At 51.3% G+C, this 13,371-nt stretch overlaps 1 protein-coding gene across 6 annotated transcripts in view; it reads left to right on the forward strand.

Annotated features, from left to right (window-relative positions):
* Positions 1-9,190, forward strand: part of LOC141575137 (uncharacterized) — a 60,948-nt gene extending 51,758 nt beyond the window's left edge. For 5 of the 6 annotated variants that reach the window (XM_074353642.1, XM_074353643.1, XM_074353641.1 and 2 more), the window contains one exon: positions 1,752-3,705. In XM_074353642.1, coding sequence (XP_074209743.1) covers positions 1,752-2,064 — 313 coding nt within the window. In that variant the 3' untranslated portion in view covers positions 2,065-3,705. Of the gene's footprint in view, positions 1-1,751; positions 3,706-4,282; positions 4,450-5,009; positions 5,156-9,053 lie in introns of those variants that run through there. The other variant, XR_012502493.1, reaches the window with a different exon arrangement.
* Positions 9,191-13,371: the final 4,181 nt, after the last annotated feature.

Genomic DNA, 13,371 nt, shown 5'->3' on the forward strand with positions numbered 1-13,371 from the left:
ACCACTGAGCTCTCATCCCCACGGGGCTTGCTCAGTTGTGCTCTGCTGTCCAATTCTTGGCACCCTGTCATTTTGGTAGGCCTCTGGACACTTGGCCTTGGTTTTTCCATCTCTGAAGTGGACGGGGCTTCCCTGGTAGTGGCACCTGGGGCACTAGCAGTGTCTCTGTCATAGGAGGCAGGGGCGTCTCCACTGTGTGTGGGAAACCCAAGGTGATAGGGAAGGTCTACGGCAGCCAGAACACGGTGGTGGGCCAGTGGCCATGGCAAGCCAGCCTGCTGTACCAGGGGTCGCATGTCTGTGGAGCCACCCTCATCAACTCCCGCTGGCTGGTTTCTGCTGCCCACTGCTTTCTCAAGTGAGTCCTCCTTCCTTGGGTGCTGGGGAGAGGGGTGCAGGGGAAGGGGAGAAAAGGGGTGATGGGCATCCCAAAACAGTCCTCTGGGCTTTTCTCTGGGGTGGTCTGTGGCCTTCAAACCCACATCATCCTTGCCTTTGACCTGCGTACCCTCCACCTGGACTGTCCTCCTCGCTCACCTGTCTGATCCTCCTCATGCTCTGTCCTCAGCCCTTGTGCCTGTCCCCTAACACAGATGTGCCCCAGGAGAGTGGAAGTGTTGGTCCTGGCTGCCATGTGGTGTAGACCAACCTCAGACCACAGCTTCTTCTCAGTGTCCCCACATTCCTGGGTGTCAGACTGTAGGCAGAAACTGGAACTGTTCTGGGCCATTCTGCTTGCTTGTGCAAAACTGAGTTCCCAGGAGGAGCTGTGGTCACTGGTGTGAGTGGGTGGACCCCTGCTGCCAGGCTGCTTAGGTGGGAGATGGGGCTCCCTAGGAGAATGACATGACTGTGGAGGAGCCTAACTCACTGCCCTTCCTGGGCCTGGCCCAGTGCCTAGCTTCTGAACGCATGAGGAGGGGTCTGCAGGGAGCAGGGGCATCACAGCCCAGGGCCAGGAGCTGGAGCTTTGAGAACCCAGAGTCCTGTCAGCACCTACTCTGTGCCACGCTGTATGCACGCCCCTCTGTGGCATTGGGGTGGTAAGACCCCACCTCACTGTGTCTCCGTCTTGTCAGAAGAGAAAGCCCAACATGGGTGAGAAAAGCAGATCACATGGTGGGGGGGCAGGTCAGGAGAAGCTCTGTGCTCCATTGGGTGTGGAGAGGGAGGGGCTTGCAGGAGAGGGGCAGGGGGAGGGTGTCCGGGTGGATGAGCCATGCATGCAAGGTCAGGGAAGTTTTAACACCCGTACTCAGGGAACAAGGCAAGTTTCCATTCCCTGTGCTCATTTGCTCATTTAACAATCTTTTGTGAGCACTTATAACTAAGTGGACAAGCAGCCCTTGGGCAGGAAGATGTTTAAAGAAAAGAGGGTTGAGAAAAGTGTGGGGGCAGAAGGTGGGCTGTAGGGAGCCTTGGGAAGGGAGAAGTTAGAGCTGGGACTGAACCAGAACTCCTCCTGTGTACAATCACAAGGCCTTCATTTGATGGCCCCCCACCCCACCATCCAGCACTAGGATTCAATGCTCCTCCAATTCATGGGTGTGATGGAGAAGCCATATGCTGACGTTGTAAGTAGAGTATCAATTAGCCTCAAGAAAGAAGGGCTCCTGACCATTAGAAATGGGGAGACAAAAGCCATGTGGCATACTGGTGGGTAGAGGGGTGGGCAGTTAGATGAGGATGCAGGGAAAGAGAGCTGGCTCACATTCAGACATGATGGTGACCATGCGCCCTTCCTCCTCCAGAAAATCTCAATTCCTGGAGAACTACCGGGTCTTGTTAGGAAACACCCAGCTGTACCAGCACACCAGGCACACCCAGAAGATACCCGTGAGCCAGATTATCGTGTACCCAGACTTTGATAAGTTTCACCCTTTTGGGAATGACATAGCCATGTTGCAGCTGCTCTTTCCTGTGAACTTCACCTCCTACATCATCCCCGCCTGCCTCCCAGCTCCTTGCATGCAGCTGCCCAGTAACTCGTCCTGCTGGATAACGGGCTGGGGCATGCTCAGTGAGGAACGTAAGGGGGCATGGGAGAGACCAGGGGGCAGATGAGGGCGGGGAGGAGGGGCAGGGAGGGGAGGAGGACAGAGGGGTCCCCAGGCAAAGTGGCCGCTGGACCTTGGCTTGCCGTGCCTCATTTCCAGAGGACCGGACTAGTCTAGTTCTAGTTCTGAAAGTGTGTGATCCTAAAGCTTCAGTGCTCCCTGAGTCCAGATCTCCGCAAGTCTGGGAATCTGACTTTTGGACTCAAGGATTGTGTTCTTGGAGTCTTTCTAAGGCTTGACTCCAAGATTTTAATCAACCATGGATGTCAGATGACTTGATTCAACTCAGAAGTCATGGTTGGGGCCTGGACCATTCCAAGCCACTGACAAACACTCCTATTTCCCATTGCCATAGGAGGCACTTGGGAAAACTGGAGAGGAAACACATTTATGAACTCTGACCTCTGACCTCTGAGCCTGCAGGATAAAGTTAGAATAATTATGACCTGAGAGTGTTTGACCTCTCTGAAGCTCGCTGTGCTGTTCTTCCAACACAGGTCAACTATCTACTTTGTAGGCTTATTCAGTGAACTGAATAATGCAGGAAAAAGGTGTTTTTTTAGGATTGAAAAAGGAGAAGTGTAGGCAAAGACTTATAAGCAAGAGTCTTTATTAAAGAAAGGAATGTTCATGGTTTGGGAAATGCTTACAGTGCAAAATTAAGTGGAAAAAGCACATATATTTGTAATTATTTGGTACGGTGTTTCTCGGCAGAGGTGCTGCAGGCATTTTGGATGGACCCTGTCTTCACTGGGTAGGATGCACCTGCTAGTGTGTCAGTAACTCTCCCTGTCATAGGATAACCAGATCCCCAGTATTCCCACACCATACACACGCGCGCACACACACACAAACAGAAATACACCAACACAACACACCACGCTCACACCCACAAATACACACACAGAGACTGCTTCCCCTTGAGGGCAGGGACCCTGTCTTGCTGGTTTAATGTCCCAACCTGTGCCCAGGGCCTGGCCCTAGCAGGTGCTCTGCTGCTGCCCCCAGGTCCTAGAGACCGTCATTCTTGCCTGCACCTCCAGACCGGTCTCCAGCTCCACCCTGTGGGCTCTGCTTTAGTCCCCACCAGCTGAATGTTTGCTTCAGAGCAGGGGTCGTGTCAGTCCCCTGCTCACTACCCTCAGTGCCTTCTCACTTATGCTTTGAAAAAGGTCCAGATGCCCTACCTCGGCTCTGCATAACGGCCTGCATCCCTCTGTGCTTATCTCCTGCTGCGTCCCGTGCACTCGTGACTGCCCAGCCGCAGGCCTCCTTCCTGCTGTGAATGTGCCACAGCCACTCCATCGGGGCGTCACCGTGGCTGGGCTCCCGGCCCCGATTGCTCTCCCTGCTCTCCTGGGCACGACTTGCTCATCTTGGCGGGACTCGTTCCTTTACATGAACAACTCGGCTCCTCCTCTGAGGAGTTTTACTGGATCACATGAGCAAAAATAGACAACCCCTACCACCACAGCTCCCTGTTGCCTTTACATCACTTACTAGATCTAAAATCATTCTACTATTCACTTCACTTCCCTGTATCCCCCAACTGAGTATGTTCCCCTGTATCACTAGTGTCTAAAAGACACTAAACACAAGGACAAATGAATAAGTGAGTGAGTAGATGGGAGGATGGATTGGGGAGGGGGAGGGAGGAGGATGAGTGAGGGGAAGGGAAGATGGGGGGTGCGTAGGTGAGAGGATGGTGGGCAGACGGATGGAGTGAGTGGACACATCAGTAGGTGGAGGGGGGAATGGAGAGATGGGTCAAGAGATGGGTGGATGGGCAAATGGATGGAAGGGTGAGTGGGTGAACGGGACAAAAGGAGAGCTAGGTAGATGGAGGGAGGATTGGTGGGTGGAAGGAAAGGTTAGTGATAGACAAACGGAGAACGGATGGGATGGTTTGTGAAAGGGCAGGCAGGCTGCTGGATGGTTGCTGAACACCCGTGAAGGGTATGTGTTGGTGGGATTTGCGGAATAGAAGAGGTGTGGTCTGTTACCATGAGAGAGGTGGAGGGAATAGGATGAGTTTGGAGGAGTTCAGCAAACAGGAGGGGGCTTCTTAGGCAGAGGTAGGACTGGAACAGTGCTGCAGGCCCAGCTGTGCCGAGACAACCCCGGGCTCGGGGCGCAGCGGCGAGCAGGGCGGAGGAGCGGGGAGCGCGGAGCGGCCCGGAGCTGAGCTGCAGCGCACTTCACTCAACTCCTCCTCGTCCTCGCAGGGCCTCTGCTCGAGCCCTTCCGTCTCCAGGAGGGAAAGGGGGGCCTCGTTGAGAACAAGTTCTGCAATATGTTATATGAACAAAGAGTTGGCCAAGGCAGGAACTACTCTGTGCACGAGGAGATGCTGTGTGCTGGGGACTTCTCGACAGAAAAAGCCATCTGCCGCGTGAGTGAGGCCATTTCTGTTCCTCCCTTGTGTGTTCTCAGGGCCTCAGTTTCCCTGAGGGGGGGAGTGGTGTTGCCTCTGCTCTCCTTGTGGAGACCCCCCGGGACGTCCTGCTTCCTCCCTCTCCGTGTCTTCCCGGGCTCCAGCCCTTGGCAGCGTCCCCCCGGCTGCCCCTTCCTAAGCCCATTGTCCCTGAGAGCGTTACTGGCAGGACCTCAGACAGCGTCTGTTTTTGAGGCATATTTTCCAGTTTTGATTGAGGTGTAACATACTTACAAAAAATATATTCATAATGTTGCCATAGGTGTGTAGTGGATGAATCTTCACAGTGATGCAACATGTGACCAACACCCCGGGGCCCCACTCGTGTCCCTTTCCCACCACCAGCACTCAGGGGAAACTGCCACCTTCACTTGCAACCCCTCAGATTAGATTATGGGTTTTCTGTAAGTAGAATTTATTTCCAGTTGTCAGTCTTTCGTGGCTTCACATTCTGTGTGTGAGCTGCGTCCCTGCTGCTGCTGCCTGTAGTTAGTTTGTTCATTCTTGTCGCCTTCCAGGACTCTGCTGGAGGCACTGAATTCTGTGGTCAGTTCTGCTTCTGATGGGTATTCTAGCAGTTTCCAAGCTGTCCATTTCATTTTGCTTCCAAATGTTTCATATTCCATTTCATACAAGCCCATGAGGAGAACTGTTGGATTGAAAGGTATGTGTGGGTTCAGCTCTGGCAGATGCTACCAGACGCCTCCAAAGTGCCCACCACACCCCCCCGTTCCAGCAGCGGGTCAGGCTCTGTGTCCTCACCGACACTTGGCACTTTCCATCTTTTCTCATTTTGATCTTATCGTGGTTTTAATCTTCATTTTCATTAAATATATTTTCATATGCTTATTGTCATTGGATCTCTTCTTCTGTAAAGCTGCCCTTCTAGTTCTCTCCCCTCTCATCTTCCTCTTGGGTTGTCTGTCTTTTCCTTGAGGGGCTCTTGGTGTATTTTTCTATATTCCAGACATGAGTCCGCTGTTGGAGTGTGAAGATATCTTTCTGCTCTTTATTGTGCCCCGTGTTGTAAGCGGGCAGACAGGCCCGGAGAGGGAAAGTGGTGCCCTAAAATAAGGCAGTACAACCTGACTGCAAGCCCACTGCCTCCCCGCAGGGCCCAGCCTCCCACGCCGGCATCACATCTTTCGCACAGATGGCACCGTGGGGTGGAGGGGAGAGTGTTGGGCTCTGGAGTTAGAGACGCTGCCCTGCCACGTGTCCCTGCCCTGTGACCTCCGGCGGTCTTTTCACCCCCGGAGCCTGTGTCCTCATTCGCAGTGTGGGACTCTGAGGCCTCCTTCACGGGGTTGTGGAAAGGCTGGTGCAGTGGCTGGATAGTGTCCCCTAAATTTGCATCCACTTGGAATCTCAGAATATGACCTTAATTGGAAATAGAGGCTTTGCAGATGTGACTAGATAAGAATCTCGAGATGACACCACTCTGAATTTGCAGTGGGCCCTGAACCCAATGACTTGTGTTCTTATAGGAAGAGAGAGAGACACAGAGACGCTCGGTGTCAGACTTCTGGCTTCCAGAACCGTGAGAGGACACATTTCTGTTGTTTGCAGAGTCACTCAGTTTGGGGTGATACGCTGTGGTGCCCCAGGAGACCCGCATGGGAGGGACGAGGTGTGCCTGGCCTGTGGGAGGGCCTCGCTGATGGCAGGTTCCATGATGGCCCAGTGAGCTGCTGAGCCCGAGGGGGGAAGCTTGGCCACCTGCCCCCTTGGTAGGAGGTGGGCCCAGGTTTCCCGAGTCTCAGGCCCTAACCAATGGTGTGGACTTTCTGACTGTCTGGCCTGGCCCGTCCTTCTCACAGAGTCAGCTGCACCCAGAGGTGAAACAAAGGGCTCAGCCCTCATCCTCCCAAGTCCCCATCTGGCTGTCACCCTGGACCCCACTTCCAGCCTTGTCCTCCACCTGCCTTCCCCTGCAGATGTCATGCCCATGGAGTGCAGGGCTGGAGCCCTTTGCTTGCCTCTGGACATACGCAGGGCCCTTGACCTCTAGTCCCCCTGCCCCCTAGCTTGAGGACACCACTGAGCTGGACACCTAGGAGTCCCAGCAGATGACCCCCTCCTGCCTCCCTCAGCCTTTCAATCACCCAAGCCCATCTGAGAGATTCCTTCTAGATTCATCTGCCACGTCGCCTGCTCTGGCCCCCACCCTCCAACCCGGGGCTCTCTTCTTTCCCCCAAAGTGTCCCTCCCCCTGCACAGGGCCCCCAGAAACAGGTCTGAGGAGAGAACGGCCACAGGGGCACTCAGCACTCAGACTGTGGGGCAGGACAGACCTGGTTCCAGGCATTAATCTGTTGTTTACTGGAATTGTGGCCTCACCTCAGTTTCATCACCCATGAAATGGGGTCGCTAACAGCCTCCACTTAATAAGGTTCCTATAACAATTTGAGTACTGTGCCTGGCACTCAGTAGGTGCTTGACAAGTGCTGGCTTTCATTCTCCTGGCCTGGTCTGCCCCCCTCTATCTTAATTGTACCTTTTCTGGGCCTTTCTTAGACCTTCCTCTCACTCAAGGTGGATTTCACTTCCTGGCCCCACTCAACACACACGTGCAAGTGTGTCCATGCACACACAAACACACACACACAGTTGGCTGTGTCTCTACAGCAGTGCAAACCACAGCTCACTTCGCATGGGAAATATTAGTGTTGGGGTTCCCTCTGCCTTCTGAGAGATCCCCAGGGGCCAGGGGCCAATGGAGCCCTTCTCATCTCCTCTAGATTGGTCCAGAATCCATCATGATATTGGCAACCACATGGCTCATCTGCGTGAATCCCTTGAGGCCTGGAGTGGACAAGGACCAGGCCTTCCCCTGGCCTTGAGCAACTAGGAGTGGGAACACTGTGGGGAGGGCTGAGGGATCTCCAGGCAGGGACCACAGAGGGGAGGAGCTGAGAGGATGATGGCACATTCCCTATGTCCAAGGAGCCCCATGTATGACCCTCTTGGGGCTGCTGAGACAAACCACCTCAAACTGGGTGGCTAAAATTACAGAAATTTATTCTTAGGTTTCTGATGGTCAAAGGTCTAAAACATAGGTGCTGGCCAGGCACGTTCCTTCTGGAGGCTCTAGGGGAGAATGTGCCCTTTCTTCTTCTGGCTTTTTAGGGGCTGCCTGCATTCCTTGGCTCATGGCCCCTTCCTCCATCCTCAAAGCACATCGCTCCAAACTCTTCTTCTATCATCGCACCTCCTCATGTGACCCTGGCCTCCCACCTCCCTCCTTACCCATGAGGACCCTTGTGACTACCTTAGGCCCACCCAGGTAATCCAAGATGAGCTTCCTACTTCAAGATCCCCAACTCCACCACATCTGCAGAGTCCCTTTTGCCACATAAGGTGACATAACCACAGGTTCCAGGGATGAGGATGGGCATCTCTGAGGGTTATTTTTGGCTGGCCACACCACGTACCCCTCTCTCTCCTTCAAGCCACCGCTTCCCCCACCCTCCCTCTCAGCTAGAGGTCTTGCTGCTTATTTCACCGAGAACATCGAAGCGAGCAGTCAGACTAGAGCTCATTCGCCCTCCCAGCCCCACAGCCCGCTGCCCGCGTCTTGCATCTGGCCCATCCCTCTTCTCCTCGCCTGCACTTACCGCTCCCTCTGCTCCTGCATCAGAAGGTTAGGTTGTTTCCTGTTTAGAGTCTCAGCTCAGGAAGCCTTTGTGCCTCCACCCTTCCTGTCCTGTTCTTTTCATGGCTTGTTTCCACACATCACATCTGACCACGGCAGGCTAGCTGGCTTATCGACAAAACACCATGGGGGAGGAGCAGTGTCATTTCACCCCTGTGCCCGAGGGCGGAGGCTGCCCTGGATGCTTGACGTGCGTGTGGACAGGTGAGCGGAAGAGCGGCAGGCATGGCTGTGGCCCCGCTCCACTCCCCCCACGCCCAAGGATGAGACCCTCCCTTTGGCTGACGAAGTGAGAGGATTTTCAATCAGATGGTCCTGCCCTGACAGTATTTCAGGACTCCAGTGATTCCCAGCAGCTTTCTGGGGACCCCCTCCCGCTCCCTGAGCAATGCAGGCTTCCCCTGCCAGGCCTGGGTATGAACATTTTCTGAGGATGCTCATCCAAGGGGTTGAGAGAAAACCAAAGGCCTAAATGAATGAAAAAGGGGGAGGACCCAGGTGGGGATGTGCTGCTGCAGCTCAGGGTTTTGCAAGAACTGAGGTCTGAAGCAGCTTGGCCTGACCAGGCTCCACTCACAGACCAGTCCTCCTGGGCCCTGTTGGGGCAGCTGTCCCTTCTTGGCCTGGACAGTGCCTTCTCCTGGACCACCGGGGCCTCCCTGGGCACAAGTGTCCATGTGTTGTAGATTTCAATCCACAGCCATCCTGGGGGTCAGTCAGAGCTTCCTGAAGTGTGATGCCAGCGCCTGCCTGCATGACTGTAGCTGCAGGGGGAAACTGGTGTTTGGACTTTCAAAGAGGTCCACCTGAGTGAGTCTGGATGCTAGACACTCATGAGCCCGGCCTTGCTCCCTGGTCTTCTCAGCGCTGGCCCAGCCGCCCACACTGACTCCCCTCTCTTTCCTAGGGTGATTCTGGGGGACCCCTTGTCTGCAACCTCACCGATGCCTGGGTTCTGGTGGGGCTGGCCAGCTGGGGCTTGGACTGCCGACATCCCATCTACCCCAGCGTCTTCACCAATGTCTCCTACTTCATTGACTGGATGGATGAGATCCAGAGGCTCACACCGCTCCGTGATGCCATGTCTGCGCCTCCTCAGACCCAGTTTCCACACCAGCCTCTGCAAGCTGCTGGCTCGCCGGGGCCTGGCACAGGCTTTGTGCCCCCACAGCCTTGGCCCCTGCTGCTGTTTCTGCTCCAGGCCCCACGGCAGGCCCTGTGGTGACCTGCCAAGCCCCTCTGCTCCTTCCCTGTGTCTCAGACCCCAGTCTCCTTGCTGGAATTTTCCACCCCTCCCCTCCCCCAGCCCCATCAGCTTTCAGAGGTTCCTTCTTGGCTTTCCAGTCCAACAGCTGCCACTCCCCAAACCAAGCCTGAAAAGTCAAATAAAAACAAATGAAAGACTCATCCTGCTCCTGTCTTTGGGCCCTGCTGCCCCCCCTATCCTCAGCACTCACCCCTTCCCTTGAGGTCTGTTGTCTGGCTCCCTGGACAAAGAAACAGGACCTGGCAGAGAGACTGTCCCAGGAGGAAGACAGGGGTGAGGACACTGAAGGAGTCCAGCTGGGGAGGGAGAAGGATGTGTTCATTTGCAGACTCCACCCCTGCCATGGGAGTGCACAGGTTTTCAGAGGAAGTGTATCAGTCAGCTCCAGCCGCTACAACAAATACCACAGGCAATGTGGCTTAAACAACAGGAATTTACCATCTCATAGTTCCAGATGGAGCACAGAAGTCCGAGATTAGGGTGCAGGCAGGGATGATTCCCCATGAGGCCTCTCTGCTTGGCTTATAGGTCATCGTCTCCCTGTGTCCTCACGTCATTTTCCCTCTGTGTATTTCTGTGTCCAAATTTCCCCCTTTTATAAGGACACCAGTCATAATGGATTAGGGCCCACCCAAGCGACCTCATTTTAACTCAGTTTACCTACTCCAAATAAAGTCACATTCTGAAGTACTGGGGGTTAGGACTTCAGAATATGAATTTGGGGGGACACAATTCAGCCCATAACAGGAAGTTGGACATTTTGCCAGGTGACTACAGTGCAGAGGAGTGACAGCTTTCTCACAGTAAAGAAACATTACCCCTGGTGTTTAGCAAAGGTAGGAACAACTTGCTGTGGAGGTAGAGGGAACTTCCCAGGGTGCAGGACCACTGAGCTGGACTGGAGTGCGTGACCCGGCCCGTGAGGAAGAGGGCTCCACCCTGCAGCACAGAGGGCTCTTGAAAGCAAGGGGTCTAGGAGACGGCATGGGAACAGACAGCGGAGGCCCGAGGCCAGGCTGAGAGCTGGGGTTCAGGCAGGCAGTCCTCAGACCTCTGCTCCTAGAATTGACTCCTAGCACCTTCCTCACCTGCCCTCATGGCCCTGCTCTCCCCTGTCTGAAGGGGCCCAACTCACTCCCCACCTTCCTAGCTCCCAACCCCACCTGAAACTGCTCCCTTCTGTCCAAGGACCCAAGTCAGCCTCCCCCAAGTTGTCCACACACCTCCAGGAGTTGGAGCCTCATTTCTCCTCTTCTGCTTAGCTGACTCAGGACTTAGCGGCCTGGCAATAAGCCTTGAAGCAATGTTCTCATCATTCTTCCTGCCCATCTGCCTGACACAGTCCTTGTGTAGCCAGAAGGATCCCAGATGAACACCTGTATGGCAATAAAGAAAAAAAAAACTGGACAACTTAGAAGAAATGGACAAGTTTCTAGAAACAAACAGTCCACCAGAACTGAACCAAGAAGATATAGATCATTTGAACACACCGATCACTAGAAGTGAAATAGAATCAACAATAAAAAAAAACCTCCCTGCAAATAAAAGTCCAGGACCAGACGGCTTCACTGGGCAATTTTACCAAACATACCAAGAAGAGCTCATTCCAATCCTTCTCAAATGCTTCCAAAAGATTGAAAAGGAGAAAATGCTTCCAAACTCATTCTATGAAGCCACCATCACCCTGATACCAAAGCCAGACCAAGACACCAAGTAGAAAGAAAGCTATAGGGCAGTATTGTTGATTTGCATAGATGCAGAAATCCTCAATGAAACATTAGCAAACAGAATCCAACAACACATAAAAAAGGTCATACACCACGATCAAGTTGGGTGCATCCCCGGGACACATGGATATTTCAACATACATGAATCAATCAATGTGATACACCACAGAGAAAGGACAAAAATCACATGGTCATCTCAGTAGGTGCAGAAAAACCATTTGATAAAATTGAACACCCATTTATGATAAAAAATCTAACCAAAGTGGGTACAGAGGGAACATATCTCAACATAATACAAGCTGTTTATGAGAAACCTACAGCCAGCATGATACTCTTCAGTGAAAAGCTGAAAGCCTTTCCTCTAAAATCTGGAACAAGACAAGGATGGCCTCTCTCACCACTTCTACTCAACATAGTAAGCAGTGGAAGTCTTAGTCATAGCATTAGATGACAACAACAACAACATCAAGAACAACAACAACAACAAAAAAAGGAATGAACGGGATCCAAATTGGAAGAGATGGGTAAAATTGTCATTATATGCAGATGACATGATACTATATAGAGAAAATCCTCAAGGCTCCACACAAAAACTATTAGAGCTGATAAAAGAATTCAGCAAAGTAGCAGGATACAAGGGTAACATACAGAAATCAGTGACATTTCTTTACACTAACAATGACATATCAGAAAAGGAAAGGAAGGAAACAATCCCTTTTAAAATTGCATCCAAAAAAATAAAATACTTAGCAATAAATCTGACCCAGGAAGTGAAAGCCATATGTGGAGAAGTACAAAACACTGACTAAGGAAATTAAATATGACTTAAAGAAATGGAAAGATATCCCATGTTCTTAGATTGGATGAATTAGTATTGTTAAGATGGCCATACTACACAAAGCAATCTACAGTTTTAATGCCATCCATATTAACCCAGGACACTTTTCACAGAACTACAATAAATTATCCTAAAATTTAAATGGAATCACAAAAGACCCAGAATTGCCAAGGCAATACTGAAGAAAAAGAACAAAGCTGTAGGAATAACCCTCCCAGACTTCAGGCAATGTTGTAGAGCTACAGTAATCAAAACAGCATGGCATTGGTACAAAACCAGACATATGGATAAATGGAACAGAAGAGAGAGGCCAGAAAAAAATCCACAAACTTTTGACAAATTAATCTTTGACAAATGAGTCAAAAACATACAGTGGAGTAAAGACAGTCTCTTCAGCAAATGGTGTTGGGAAAACTGGACAGCTGTATGAACATCAATGATGTTAGAACACTCTCTCACACCATACACAAAAATAAACTCAATATAGCTTAAAGGGTTAAACGTAAGACAAGACACTATAAACCTCTTAGAAGAAAACATAGGCAAAACATTCTCCAACACAAATCTCAGCAATATTCTCCTTGGGCAGTCTACCCAGGCAATAGAAAAACAAAGCAAAAATAAACAAATGGGACCTGATTAAACTTACAAGCTTTCACACAGCAAAGGAAACCATAAGCAAAACAAAAAGACAACCTATGGAATGGGAGAAAATATTTGCAAAACATGAGACTGACAAGGGCCTAATCTCCAGAATATATGAACAGCTCATACAACTTTAGAAAAAGAAAACAACCCAATCCAAAAATGGGCAAAAGACCTAAACAAGCAATTCTCCAAGGAAGACATACAAATGATCAATAGGCAGAAGAAAAAATGCTCAATATCACTAATTATCAGAGAAATGCAAATCAAAACTACAATGAGGTATCACCTCACACCAATCAGAATGGCCATCATTCAAAAGTGTACAAACGATAAATGCTGGAGAGGCTGTGGAGAAAAGGGGACCCTACACTGCTGGTGGGAATGCAGTTTCGTGCAGCCACTGTGGAAAACAGTATGGAGATTCCTCAAAAGACTAGGAATAGACTTACCATATGACCCAGGGATCCCGCTCCTGGGCATATATCCAGAAGGAGCCCTACTTCAAAATGACACCTGCACCCCAATGTTCATAGCAGCACTATTTACAATAGCCCAGACATGGAGACAGCCTAAATGTCCATCAGCAGATGACTGGATAAAGAAAATGTGGTATACTTATACAATGGAATACTATTCAGCCATAAAAATGACAACATAACACCATTTGCAGCAACATGGATGTCCGTGGAGAATGTCATTCTAAGTGGAATAAGCCAGAGAGAGAAAGAAAAATACCATACGAGAT

This window comes from Camelus bactrianus, chromosome 26 (assembly GCF_048773025.1).
Source record: "Camelus bactrianus isolate YW-2024 breed Bactrian camel chromosome 26, ASM4877302v1, whole genome shotgun sequence".
Taxonomy (NCBI): Eukaryota; Metazoa; Chordata; class Mammalia; order Artiodactyla; family Camelidae; genus Camelus; species Camelus bactrianus.